This window comes from Bemisia tabaci, chromosome 1 (genome assembly GCF_918797505.1).
Source record: "Bemisia tabaci chromosome 1, PGI_BMITA_v3".
NCBI lineage: Eukaryota > Metazoa > Arthropoda > Insecta > Hemiptera > Aleyrodidae > Bemisia > Bemisia tabaci.
In genome coordinates, this window is record NC_092793.1 from 13,916,969 (window position 1) to 13,932,372 (window position 15,404).

At 40.7% G+C, this 15,404-nt stretch overlaps 1 protein-coding gene across 2 annotated transcripts in view; it reads left to right on the top strand.

Moving 5' to 3' along the window:
* Positions 1-15,404, top strand: part of DNAlig3 (DNA ligase 3) — a 235,932-nt gene that overhangs the window by 200,638 nt on the left and 19,890 nt on the right. For both annotated transcript variants that reach the window (XM_072296501.1, XM_072296507.1), the window contains exon 23: positions 11,732-11,874. In XM_072296501.1, coding sequence (XP_072152602.1) covers positions 11,732-11,830 — 99 coding nt within the window. In that variant the 3' untranslated portion in view covers positions 11,831-11,874. The remainder of the gene's footprint in view (positions 1-11,731; positions 11,875-15,404) is intronic.

A 15,404-nucleotide genomic window follows, 5' to 3' on the forward strand; every position in this document is an offset into this window, starting at 1 on the left:
GAATCAAGCATGAAAACACGATTCTGTAACGAGTGCAACTGGCCCATTCATTATAGAAATTGCTGAATTTTCAATCTGCAATCCTTACCGAGCAAACGAACTGAACTCTAGAAGCACCCTGAATCCTTCAGTTTTTGTGATAATCCTTCAGTGGGACGTCGACGGGGGCTGGGGCTGGATTGAAGGGTGGAGTTCTTGATGAGAGATCGATGTTAAATTGCCACCAAAATCGGATTAGTTCCGAGTCCGCGAGGAGCCCCGCTGCTCAACGTTGTCAGGTAGTCTTAAAAGTCGGAAATTCTCTCGCTCTGCAAGCAAACCAAAGTAAATTATTGACAACGATCTGACGTCGTTGATGTTTTCACTGACCGCCTGTTGATTTATGCCGCGGCTGTAAATCAAAATCGATGGAAAAGCGACTGCAGTTCGTGTCCTATTGCTCCACGTTGTTTTAGTCGTCTCTCTGTCACCTATTCGACATCATATTGGGGAGAAGGGAGGTTTTAATGTCATCCATAGTCCGCAGTTTTTAAAACTGCCCTGAGCGGTCGGTCACCAGCGTGAGTTGTAGTTGCTGGAAATGACGGGAAGAATAATTTCAAAATAATTACAACGCGAGACGTTGCAACAAATGGACGTATTTATGAGAAAACGAACTACGTTACACACAAACCCTGTGTACATAGTTCCTTCCAGCATAAATTCGTCCAAAATGCGAAAAATTAACGATATAATTTACCCAGACCCGGTCACCTACAACTCACGACCCATAGCATTTATACCCCAATGCGCTGTTGTAAACATGTATTTTTGCAAATAAGGAGTTCTCACCTACATTTTTTTTTACACCACGACCTGTAAGAAAAAGGGGGAAAAGGGATGAGGATAACGACAAATAGCTAGGAGATCAGAGGAGCGTGTATTTAGGCGAAGAGGACAAGAAGACAAGTGAAGTTAAATGAAGGTGCGTAACCATAGATACATGTACATATGTAATATGTAACAAGGTTTTTCTTCATTTGTAATATGTAACTAAGTTAGTTAGTTAGTATTTTTTCAGACATTCAGCGTCACAGGCTATTAACGTCTTTACAGAGAATTTTGAAAATGGGAGTATATACGAAAATTTAGATTTTTAAATTAAGAGAGGTGAAGAGTTTCAGAATTGTGGTAGTAACATTGGGTTCATCGCATGTAAGTGGGTTTGTATTTCTGTAGATTGTAGGGGAGTAGATCTGTGATTGGAGATATCGGAGGGCAGAGCAGTCTATAAGTATGTGTTCGATGGTTAGAGGTGATGAATTACAGAAGTGACAGATGGGTTGATTTCTAACCAATAATTAATATAATATATATACATACACAAGCGATACAAACATACAAAAAGTTGTGGGTGAATAACCGTGGGTTAAAAAATATCGGGTGAATCGTCCCCTAGACGGAAATATTGTGGGTGAGTAGTGCCTCAATTCATGCTCACTTGCCTCAATTCATGCAATGCGCCCGCCATTCCTACTTGATGTGGCTAGATTCACCCCGGTCTCAAATTATTGTTGAGGCTCCTTCAAAATGTTCAATGGTAAACGTTGTTCAGCAGGAGAAACAGAAACACTGCAATCAATCAACTCAAAGTGCTCTTTCTTCAAAATTGATAAGAGCGGTATTTCAATTTTAGAACTCGGTGTATGATGATCCTCCCGAAATTGCATCAATATTAGAGACCCGACCTCGAATGGCTGTTCCCGAAGACGAGAGTATTACCGTGCCACGGGAGCTAGCAGAATTTGCACTGACGTCTGATCCTTTAAACGAATGTAGATGCATCCTAACCCTGGCTTACGTTATTATTGCAAGCTCTTGTAGCAGGCTAATGCCGGAAAGCGCTACCGCTCTAATTGTAAGAGAAATCGACGCACCAGAAGTTATATATTGCCAAATTTTCCCTTTAAAAAAAGTATTTCCAGTATGATATATGATTTTCCTTGAAGTAATCACATGCTTGATAATGACTAGAGAATTTGCAGGTGTCTGAATTTTGATGAATTTCGTGTTCAAGTCGAAACTGCTGAGTGAACTGAACACGAGGGTATCTTTGAATCATGAATTGAACAAATCGGAGAAGATATGACAAAATGATCTAATCTGATAAAATACGTGTTTAAATGGGAAATGCCGCCAGATGACGTCACGAGGCAGTGCATATTCTCACTTTTGAATCTATTTTTATACTATTTCCCATATCAGAAAAAAAATTATGAAAAACACTGCGAAATCAGCTTTTCAAGCGCTTTCAGATACAACAACAAAAAATTTGCATGCAAATACTCCATTAGCATGGTAAAATGATTGAAAAAATAATCGAGCTAAAAGCCAAAAATCAATCAAACAAATGATGTTTCAAAGTACATAGAGATGAGAAAATAATAAAAAACTTACAGGAAACAAAACAAACCAAATATTATTATTGAAATATTATTTGTTTAATTTATTTTTGGCTTGTAGCTCGATTATTTTTTCAATCATTTTACCATGTTCTATGAAAGCCAGCCAAATTGGCATGATCCATTAGCTTAGCATTAGCCGTGATTTTTCCGGGGAGAAATCGGCGAGTTTTCCGGGAAATGGGACATGATCCGGCATCGTGAGAATCGACCAGTGGCGTGGCGTGAATTGCGATGTATCGATTGTTATGTAATTTAAACCTATGGTAGAAAATCGATTATTAAGGTGTTCGCTACGAACACCCTGTTTACCGATCCTTTTCCATAGATTTAAATGGCATAACAATCGATACATCGCAATTCGCGCCACGCCGCTGGAATTGACTTGCGGTGTTTTTGCTCGGGGCGGCGGATCGGCCGTATGATGGCGAGTGGACAGGCCGGAGGCGGATCAAAGGCAAAGGGAAATGCTAATTCCACGCCGTGTGACGCACGAGTCCGCGACACCGCCATTTTAATGCATTTTTTATGCACTCGTCTCATCAGCCACTCGCCACTCGGCCGCCGTAACGTCGTAACGTCGTAACGTCGTAACGCGGGGCGTCGGGCGTTGCGACGCGGACGCAGCCCAAGACGCGCCAACGTGGGCCGTCGGTCACGTGAACGGGGCGCGTGACGCAACCCCTGCTCGTCGGGGGTGTTGAAGTATCGCGATGATTTTTCCCCTCGCCGCGCGTGAGCCGCACCAGACCCAGCCCTGGTGTCGAAAGAAAATTGTCAGGTTTAGAAACAACGCCGTATTATTAGAGCACGGAAACCATACCAGTGGCATTTTTATTTTTGTTTTTCAAAGCTTACATAAAGCCACCAACAGGGGCTATTGTAATCGTCAGACATAGAACAATATGTTGTGTTATAACAATATATGTAAACATAGACACATAGAAAATCGTAGACATTTCTAGGGCTAGCAAGCAGGGCCGGATTTAGGGGGCGGCAAATGTTATAATTTTTTCAAATTTAGGTATGAAGCAAAAAATCTGATTCAGAAAAAAAATTACAAACGAGAAAAGGCGAAAAAATCTCTCATTTCCTGAGAGTTAAAGTATAGTAATTTCTAATTTGTTCGTCTTTCGGTGATACAAGAGACAACACCTTTCAGTAGTCTAGTTCAGAGAGAAACCAAACACGCAATTTGGCCTGGAGCGGCGCGGCGCGGCGCGGCACAGAGAACAATGATGACGCGGACTTGATATAGAAAGGAGAAGCCCTCGGCGCGCCGGTCAGCATGAAACACATAGCGCCTACAAGACTCCATGAATACTTCACGCATTGCGTCAAACGTAGTGCGGTCAGTAGCGGTCGGCGTGAATCGCATAGCGCCTACACGACTGCAGGGATACTTCACGCATTGCACTAAACACAGTGCGGTTGGCGCAGTGGCGGAAATTAGAATCATTAAACAACACTCATGTTTATTCCTTCATAATTTTTTCGTTCTTTTCTTATAAATGAAAGGCTTCGCCCACACAGAGATAGGTTTACGGAACTTAATTTTCGCGCAAAGTTCCGTGAACTCTTGCTACTGTTGACAGTTCTTTCACAAAAAATGTGGCCAACATGAGTAAACGCGTCTTATGCACCCCTTCTCCTCTGGCACGTTCACTTGATGGTTTATACCGATGTTTCAAAACGAATGAGAAAGGGCGGCAAAATACCGGCGGCCCATGGGCGGCAAGTAGGTAAATCCGGCCCTGATAGGAAGATTTAAAAAGTTCAACTATAGCGGAAGAAAAGGCAGCATAAATTATGGAAAAAGGAACTCGAGTCTCTGAGTGAAGAGGGGCCGAGGATATGAGGATTTGCTCGACATGAATCGATCGAAAATTAAATTGTGAATCGATCCACGTGAACCGATTGACACCGAGTCGATCGACAAACTAAGGAAAAGTCGGTGTCTATTAGATCGACATGAATCAATCCAATAATCTAAACGTAAATCGATCGATGTTATTCGACTGCCGTGAATCGAGCGACAAAGTCCGTAACTTGATCGTCCGTATACCCGTGAATGGATCGACTAACCCGTGACTTGATCGACAAAATCGTGAATCGAGCGACAACTTCATGAATCGATCGACAAACCTCGGATCTTACTGATATGCGGACTGTCTCGGACGTATTTTGGCAGAAATACGTCCAAACTCATACTAACTACTAGAATACATAGAAATAGTATGTGCATTATGACGAGAGCCCTGTTATGCACATATTCTTAAGGGTCTCAGGGCTCATGTCCTAATGCACATGGTTCCGTTTGATAGAAATACGTCCATTTATTAAAAAGGACATGAGGGTGAAGCAGAGACCAATGATGGAATTAAATAAACAGATCGGGCTCGGCTATGAGATGAGCGCCGGACGATGTCCCAATTATTATGCATACAGGGAGTAGGCCCGTTGAATTCATAAACAGACCCCCTCGCGTAATGAAGCTCTCGGTCAAAAGGAATTTGCGACACTTGGAAGGGCTCCGCTCGTCAACCCTTTTACAGTCACTTCTGTCCAACTTCACTATTTTTGGGTTGCCAATTTTTTAGGTCAGTCACCAACAAAGAGAAAACAAGAGCAGCGCTTTGAATTGCGGGCCGAGTGGCACCCTTGTGTCAACGATCATGGCGTCAACAAACAGTTTTTTTAAGTTTTTGTTGACACCATGGTCGTCCAAAAATGAAAAATTTTCATTCCGACGAAAAATGATCATGATGTCAACGAAACTTAAAACTTCCCTCTATGACATCTTTCAAATTTCAGGTCTCGTTTGTCTTGTATCATTTACTCTTACCAACCTTACTTAACCCAATCTAACCTAACCCAACGTAATTTAATTATTCGTGATCCAAGCCTCTCCTGTAAGCTTAATTTTACTTGAGAGGAAGATATAATTCTGTTTGTTGGCACCATACTCCTAGCCGTTATGATGTTTTACTGCCTGAAGCTTACGTCAACAATCGTTGACACCATGATCAGATTTTGGGGTTTTTGTCACCATGATCGTTCACACGATGCAACGTTATCACTTTTATGAGTCGTCTCTGATTGGCTGATCCGCCTGGTGCCCCATTTTCGTGGCGCTCATGGAAAATAACACGGGGTTCATTTTTAATCGAGAATATCTCGAAAATAAGGAAAAATTTACGCGTCGGAGAGTTTAGAAATTGACTCCACAGATTTTACCGTAGAGATTGATGGGTAATACCTGACACTTTACTTTCGAAAACACCATACAGTTTGATCTGGATTTTTTTTTTTTTTTTTTTTTTTTTTTTTTTTTTTTTTTAACTTGAAATACGACACTGCTGTCATGTCGGCCATGTGTATACCTTGGTTTACCTTGAAAAAAGTCTGGAGGTAGAGGGAAGTCAGAGAATTTTTATTTAAAATTTGCTTTTTATTACTCTAAGACTCTGATTTAAAAATGACTGTTTTCTGTCTTCATTTTCATCATAAATTCAGAGATTTCTCCGCAGACTGGCACCTCTGCTCGCTCTGAAATTCCCCCTGGCCTCTATTTTTGTGAACTCATCATGCAAGCAGGGTGTTTTGAGCTTAAGCGCATTTTTGCTCTTTTTCAACCTCCGGGCTCGACGGAATGTAGGGAGCTGAAGTATGCCCCTGACAATCCCTCACGCTAACTTAGTATTGAAATCAGGTGGAATGTCTGTCATGTCCACCAGATGAGGTTATCGTCGGATTTTTTGGAGAACCTCGACGATGATCACTATGACGTATACAGTTTGGAGACTCTCAAGACAATAACCAAAAGTCAAAGTTCATGCTGAAAATGTCACATTAGTCTCGAAACAACTCCTTACCTACAAATTTCGTAGTGTATTTTACGCATTTTTAATTTTCCGCGCTCGCGAGAACTTTTTCCATCATTGTTGACAATGAGGGTCGCCTCTAGGGGCCGTGCCTAATTTACGTAGCGCATTTTTCAGCATTTTTGACCCCCCCCCCCCCCCTTCCCCTCCTCCCTTGTGACGCCTCAGTGACGTAGGTCCCGTAGGGGGGATGAAGGTATCGATTATTTTGAGTCGATCCAGTCTCAAAGAATCAGTTGATTTGTAAACAAACTTGAACGTCAGAACTTGGTGTTCAAAGCCGGCTTAACAACCGTTTAAAGTTTTTACCAGGGGTCATATATTGTGCGCTAAACGATGAGTTTTTCACTTTTAAAATTTCAATTTTTTCCGGGGAGTGGACCTCTAGTCTCGGTCTCCTTTACAATGGAAAGACGAGCCCCCCACCCCCACCCCCTTCCACTGTGCCAGCAGGCTGATTATTGAAATCGATAGACGAAACGATAGTCAAAAAAGGCGTAGGGAATATGAAGCGACTCTATTGGTTGAATTTAGTGGATTAAGGGAAGAATAGGGGGAAAATGTTGGACTAAAGCGAAAACAAAAGTTGAGCTATTAGCCGAATTTAAAAATCTATGGATTCTCTAATTTATATAATTATTAATAATAAACATTATTAAATATATAATTTAGATTTAAATATTTACTAATGTTAGTATGTATTAGTAATAGCGAAGGAGAGGTAGAATAGTATATATATTAATCATTAGCAATAGAGAAGGAGAGGTAGGTATATAATAATTGCGCAAATAAATGCGACTCAGGCCATGCTTTCATAAAAAAAGCAATGTGCAAGAGGATGCTAATATATTTACAATTTTACCTCAACATAGTGGATATATTTGTAAAGTCGGCTAATAGCTCAACTTTTGTTTCGCATTATGAGTAGCCGAAAACCGAAAAATCTCGTTGGACTAACTAGAGGGTCTCTCGCGGGTTGCCGTTAAATTGTCTATTACTTACCTCCTTTGTCCATTGCAATCTCGCGTTTACGCCAATAGGATCTTCTTATTTCCCTGTTGTGTTCTTCGTCTGTCGCTTTGTCTATGAATTTCAATAACGAGCCTGCGGCCCGATTATTGAAATTGATAGACAAAGCGATAGACAAAGAAGACATAGGGAGTATGGAGCTATCCTATTGGTTGAAATGGTTGGTTCTTATAGACTAAGGGAGAAAATGATGGACTAACTATCTGGTCCCTCATGGGTTGCCGTTACTTGGTCTATTACCTGCCTCCTTTGTCCATTTTAACCACTCTTTTCCACCAATAGGATCCCTGCAAATCCCTTTTGTCTTCTTTGTCTATAGCTTTGTCTATCAATTTCAATAATCGGCTCGCAGCAGTGGAGGCAGTCAAATTTATATCAGGGCTCAAGATTGGTGGCCCTGGAGCTAGTGAAATCCCTGACTCAGAAAATTTGATTTTCCAGAAAAATTGGGCAAGAGTGGCCCCTGTCTGTACCCCGGTGGATGGACTTTAGGAGGGGTCATTTTGAACCACCGCTTAACCGAGACTTATTTAAATATTTTCTCGAGCTCTGACGGAGACGACCCCGGGGGGGGGGGGGGGAGGAGACAACGCCCGGAATTCAAATGGAACTTTCCGTCACGATTCGCGTCCGTAACAACCTCCCGTACGTGACGCACGAGGGAGGGGTGTCCGGAAAAATGTTCCCCGGCTGTGTCGTCATGTCCTCGAATTTAACGCTCATCGAGTCTTTATCTACCGCGTCGGACCGTGGGCTTTGGCCGGAGTTCATCAAACTTTCAACCCTTGGCGAGGTGTGCTTTGCGATTTATCGATTAATGTCATCTAGACCTGTGGAAAAGACCTATCTCTCAGAATAGCAAATTGCTTTTTCCTCCAAATCCATAATCAAAAAATTGTTAATTTTAAAGGAAAATAATTTTGTAAATTTTATACTGTGCTCATATTGAGTATTTTTAAAAGGAAAGAAGAAATTGCACAAATTTGAAAACACTGTAATTGCGCGCGGTTCCTTTTTGCTAAATGCAATCCAAATATACACCCAAATTTTTTGCTCATCCTAATATACGAAATTAGTCGTAGTAGCCAAGAAAGTTCCGTGACAACAAGAAAGCTTTTGGTAAAATTGAAATTCTATGAAGCCTAAGAATAGCTGCCTCGATACGTCGAGTATACTCTGCGGCGCAACCAGAAACTGGAAAGAAAAGATGTTTTCATTTGATAATGAACAAGTTTTTTCGCGTACAGCGTGCCAAGAAAATATCTTTTAACATACGCCTTCGCTGATCGAAAGGAACGCCCAGTCCTTGCTTAGCGTGGTATGAGAAATACCTTTGAAAGTTTCATAGAAAGAGGACACTTCTTAGTTCGTGTCCTTGTTTCGCCCAGATCTTCAATTAAAGTCCGTTCAGTGAAAGGGAATTAGCGTCCCTTCAAATATGGATGACGCAATCAAGTTTGAAACGTGTGCCTCTTAATTGCGTCACACTTCATCATCCAAGTTTAAATTAAAAAAGTCAAGCTATACTTGCTCGTGATGTTGATTTAGGTGAGTCGCTTGGAATAAACGCCACCTTCAATGAAACAGAGCCCCGAGACGGAAAATCTTTTTTTTTTTAAGGAATTTCATTTACATATAACGTAACTACTACAAATATTCCTTGTATCTATCCACGTGGTTTAAAACTAAAACTCAACGAATTACATTTTTACAAAGTAACGTTAGATAATATGATGCTTATCTGAAATCTTATGCTGGAAAAAAAAGTGATGCTATTTTGAATTGCAGCTGCAGATAAAATTGTCATACTCTGCAGTGTCCCCGCATTCTCACTTCATGTTTTCCACCGAAGACGTTTCCTCAATCATTTTGATTATTGATTAAGCTAATATTTATAATGAATGCAGTGAGAAAATATCGTATATTGTTCAGTAACTGTTCGTTTTTGCACTTTTAAAAACAGGGAGTGGTTTTATTTGACAGGAATTATGCGGATTTCTTGGAGTTAATGAGCCAAGATAAACGAGTTCAAAGTTGTTTATTTTGAGCTTCCATTTAAAGGCGCATATGCGAGACAGTAAAAAAGGCGTCCGAAAATATCCGACCCTAGGGTGCGTCAAAAAAAATGAAAGTCTGAAATGTTCAGCTCCCCAGGCGGCAATCGATGACGTTTGGTAAAAAAACATGTTTGCCAAAATTTGGGCCAATTTCAACCATTTTAAATGGTGCCAAAGGTCACTTTTGTGATGAAATTATGATATTTTGGTTTAGACCTCGATTTCGTACAAAAAACTCGATTTTACGCTGAAAGCGTGCGTTTGCGAGAAAAATGCCAAAGAACTCGACTTGTAGAGGATGAAATTCTACACTAGGAAGACGTCTTTGTAACCGATAAAAATCAAATTGAACTAGAAAAACTCAACTCTGTATTTATTTTTTGGTCCTCAGAATTTCCGAGGTCTTAGAAAGTAGAGGTTTAAAAGACTCATTTTTTCACGAAAATAAGTCAAAAGAGGGTATAAATGAACTGTAGGCAAGTGTTGAGGATGCAAATGTCATCAGAACTTCTTCAGTTTCAAAAAAAGTTCCAACTATTTTGCACAATCCTCCAAAGAGTGCACGGCTCGAGAAGCAGGAGCATGCTATAATAGTAAGGGGAAAGTGCGGTTTGACCGGGAAAAATTGCGTAACAAACTTTCCCTATGTAATCGTCATCAGTAAGGTCCCCCTGAACAACTTCCTAAAAGTTAAAAATGGCCCGACCCCGGAATACCCCTCAAAAAAGTTAAAATTGAAAATGGCGGCCGTAATAAGAGGGTCCGGGAAATCGGTATTTTAAAATGCTCATTCTGTCTCATCATGTGAGGTATCATTTCCTATGTAATTTTGGTCGTAGATTTCATAAATGAATTCCGCAAGGCCCCTTCTGAGCTTACGTTTCTCTCGGTAGTCGTATGTTTCCTTTAATTTCATTTATTAAATACATTTATAACATCAAATTTAAGTTTCTTGGCCATAAATACATGAAAATAAAGACAATTCACTTTCCTTGTTCCTTCGGTGAATATTTAAAAAAATGCAACCTCCTGCCTTTCACATTTGGCCGCCATCTTTGATTTAGAGCGCCCCCTTTGGCCGGAGGGCCTTGTGGAATTCATTTATGAAATCTACGACCAAAATTACATAGGAAATGATACCTCACATGATGAGACAGAATGAGCATTTTAAAATACCGATTTCCCGGACCCTCTCATTACGGCCGCCATTTTCAATTTTAACTTTTTTGAGGGGTATTCCGGGATCGGGCCATTTTTAACTTTTAGGAAGTTGTTCAGGGGGACCATACTGATGACGACTACATAGGGAAAGTTTGTTACGCAATTTTTCCCGGTCAAACCGCACTTTCCCCTTACTATTATAGCACGATCCTGCTTCTCGAGCCGTGCACTTTTTGGAGGATTGTGCAAAATAGTTGGAACTTTTTTTGAAACTGAGGAAGTTCTGATGACATTTGCATCCTCAACACTTGCCTACAGTTCATTTATACCCTCTTTTGACTTATTTTCGTGAAAAATGAGTCTTTTAAACCTCTACTTTCTAAGACCTCGGAAATTCTGAGGACCAAAAAAATAAATACAGAGTTGAGTTTTTCTAGTTCAATTTGATTTTTATCGGTTACAAAGACGTCTTCCTAGTGTAGAATTTCATCCTCTACAAGTCGAGTTCTTTGGCATTTTTCTCGCAAACGCACGCTTTCAGCGTAAAATCGAGTTTTTTGTACGAAATCGAGGTCTAAACCAAAATATCATAATTTCATCACAAAAGTGACCTTTGGCACCATTTAAAATGGTTGAAATTGGCCCAAATTTTGGCAAACATGTTTTTTTACCAAACGTCATCGATTGCCGCCTGGGGAGCTGAACATTTCAGACTTTCATTTTTTTTGACGCACCCTAATCCGACCCGTCCGGGATACTCTTCAGACCAATGGCGTGGCGTGCTTTATACGATGTATCGATTGATCTGCGATCTAAACCCATGGAAAAGGATCGATTAACAGGGTGTTCGCAACGAACACCTTAATAGTCGATTCTTTACCACGGATTCAAATGGGGAAATATCTTTCATCGTCACTTTTTTTCATTGTCGATTTGTAGCAACTGTCCTACTGGCACTTTATTGTACGGGAATTTGAGGTATTTACTCGTCTAGCAATCTCTGTCAGTTGCCTACCTATTTGTATTACTTTTTATTTCTTTTTATTACTCACGTGGATACATACTTTACTCGCGTGACTACTCATGTGCTTCAAATGTATCTACCTTTTTCTTTCTTCATTTGTCACCATACTAAAAGAAAAATTTACTTTTGTTTCAGGCGAAAGGCTTGTCAGTGCCTCTTGTCCAAGTTTCTTGGCTTTGGGACAGCATAAAATTGCAAAAACTTCAAGATCCTATCAATTACCTGGTTTACTGAGTCTTAATTTTAGATGAGAAGGAGAAAGGATCTTGAGTTAAAAGGTAAATACCCATCCTTTTTTCTTCTATACTATCGGAAGTGTAAGAACAAATAAAAAATCGAGTATTTACTGCGGAAAATATTCTGAAAAGTACTAGTCCTCACTCAGGGATCTCAATCCTTGCGTTAGTAAGTTCAGATCATCGTAACCGACCACTGGACATGGTAAGGACTGGTGCATTTTAAGATATGTTTCTCAATCTCAAATTCAACAGAATACGTTAAGGTAATTCGATGATAGCAATTATTTGTGTCAGAGCGACTTGCAATGTATCGCATCGATTGGTTCCATTTTTTCAACCACTCGTCATTTTTTTCAAATTTTGAGATCGCAATTCTGTCGTCAGCAGACTAAATAATTCACTTACCAATTTTGAAAAACGAATTTAGCGTAGTAAAGGCGTGGTTTTTGTAGAGGAAAAATATCGCATTCGAGTGGGGTTTCGATATTAATAGCGAATACGATATTTTTCCTCTAAAAAAACCACGCTTTATTACGTTGAATTTGTTTGTCAAAATTGGTACTTGTATTCTTTAGTCTGCTGACAACAGAATTGCGATCTCAAAATTCGAGAAAAGTGACGAGTAGCTGAAAAATGGAACCAATCGATGCGATATATTGCGTGTCGTTCTGACACAAAATATGGTGTCCATCGAATCACCTTAAAATCGTTCCGCACGGAGAAAAAAACTTCGTGCATGGGACCCGAAGTTGAGGTCACATGGATCTCTGAAGTTTTCTAATCACGCATCCGAAAACTTGAGGTTGAGCTGCCGAAGTTCGGATCAGGCATCGAGACACTTCGGTATGTACCGGAGTACTTCAGATGTGTGACCCGAACCCTTCGGTATATATCGAAGTACTTCAGATGTCGGACCCGACCTTCGGCAGCTCGGCCTCAAGTTTTTAGTTACGTAATCCGAAAACTTCAGAGATCCATATGACCTCAACTTCGGGTCCCACGCACGAAGTTTTTTTCTCCGTGCGAAATTTCAAAATTCACTCTTGAGTTCTAAATGCTACGTACTTATAAACGAGGCTACATTTTTCAAGACAATTTTTATTAGAATGAGTACTGAGTGGTCGTCGATTGTTTGTGAGTATAGTGGACTCTCGATAATTCGAAATTGAAGGGAATCGGCTTTTAATTCGAATTAGCGAGGTTTCGTAATAAAGAGAGTTCGAATTCAAGAGATTCCATGTGGAGAAATTTCGAATTAGAGAGGTTCGAATATAGAGGGGCAAATGGACGGATTTTCCCCCAAAATAACCAAAAATATCAGTTTATTTCTTTACAGAAATACAAATTACACTAAGTTATTATTAATTATTTATATTTTATCAGCTGCTTACTGAATCAGCTGACCAAGCTTTTCGCGGGGAGACTCACGGGACTTGTTTACATGTTGACAATCCCATCAGCTCTTTCAGACACCCAGGTACATGAACAGTTGACTTCGAATTGTAGAGGGAATGTACCGTCGAATTATTGAGGGAGGACCATATTTACTTCCCACACTTCGAATTACAGAGAGACTTTTCGTCGCAATTTCGAATCATAGAGGGCCGCGCCAGCTTAAAACATTTCGAAATAACGAGGGGAGAAAAATACATTGATTTTCTTCGAATCATCGAGAGATTTTCAAGGGACATAGACTTTCCTTCGAATTAACGAGGCTTTCGAATTATCGAGGTTCGAATTATCGAGAGTCCACTGTACTTATGAACGTGGCTACATTTTTCAAGACAATTTTGATTAGAATTAGTACTGAGTGGTCGCCGATTGTTTTTGAGCACATAATAGGAGGTCAACCCAAAGATTACTAAGGACTCCAGATACCGCATTGGAATAAAAAACGGTCCCCTAGTCCCCTGCAGCTCCAGGGTAGGCAACCTGTTTAGCGGTATGCCATACTTCGAGCTAACGAATATACTGTTTGCCGTGTGTTTGACCGGTTTCGCCGTGCTGTGCTAAGTTTGGTTGAAGATTCACAGTATTAACTTTTCTTATGTTTTAAATCGTTAAAAAAATGCCGAAAAATGCCAAAAAAACAAAAAAAAAAAAAAAAATTAATGCAAATATCTCTGCTCAATTTTCTGAGTCCATTTACCATGACTAGTGACTAAAATGAACAATTTTCGCAATTTGCCGTTCATAATCTGCACATTCGAAGTGCAATTTCCCATGCACTTCCATTACAGGTGGGCTAAAGTATGGCATACCGCTACACAGGTTGCCTACCCTGGCGCTGCAGGCGACTGGGGGGCCGCTTCTTTCCTACGGCAAGTATACGGCGTGCGGTATCTGGAGTCCTTAGTAAACTTTGGGTCAACCCAAACCGGGCTAAATTTTCAAAGGAGAGGGGAGAGGGGATGATAGACTCGGTAAAAAATCTTGATGGAGATCGGAGGAGCACTGAGCGTTGGAAGCCTCGAGAGGATCGAGCGATTGTATCTTGAGCCCGTGCAGCGTGGCGTGGCACCGACGGGCGTCAGTGGGCGAGCTCCCACCTGTCAACAAGTCAAAGTCGTTTGAAGAACCGCGAGAATTGATGATGCCACCGCGGAAGAACGCCTCCACCCCCGCCCCCCACCCCCCGCGCCTCCGGAGATCCAATTCCTCCCGCGAGTGCATTGGTTTCATTTCGATAAGCCGCGCTTTTCGTTTAACCGAATTAACATTTCCACTCATTTTTTCCGCCGCTGTTGTCGCTCCGGCACGTCACACAGTGCGACCTTCTGTGGACTAGAGTCCCTTTATACTGAGAGTCAAGACAATTTGAATCCATTTCTGATTGGTTCCCGTATTTTAGGCCTTCCTAGTGTCACAAACGGGAATAAAGATTACAGTTTCACCGATTGCAAAGATTATAATCTGGAATGGACCGGGGAATTACGGGTTCGGCAAGGAACAAACGGAATGAGGGAAGGAACGAAGAAAGGAATTCGAGAATGGGCCGATCAAAGAATACGAAAAAACGTTCAATTTCTGTAATCTTTATTCCCGTTTGTGACTCCATGAAGGGTGTTGTCTTGACTCTCAGTATAAGGGTGATTTCACGATAATAGGAATAGTCGTGTCGCCGTGGGTTATGAACGACATAGGGCAAAACGATTGAAAACCAAATTAATTAATCAATAGGAATGATGTCCCTGAACCTATCCATGCTAAAAAATATGATGAATTATTATTATAATTAATAATATGAGACTTTAAAGGCCGAAAATGTCCGGTCGGTTACGCGTCGCCAACCTCGATTTTGAAGCAAAAGAGCAATTTGCGGTAACATATCAGTACTGATCATGAACTCTTTGGCAATATTTGCTGAAAAGAGACTCTAGTGTTCAAGAAAATTGCCAGTTTGAACTGAAATGTTTATTATTGAGCGAGAAAAGTCATAAGAAAGAGGTGTCGCCACATTTGGCAACACATTTTTGCAGTTGTATTAAGTGCAGTGTTTATCTCGCCAGATGGAGTCAGGAGTTTCAAAACTGCCATCAAATTGTTCGCTGAAGTCTTCTTGACAAAAC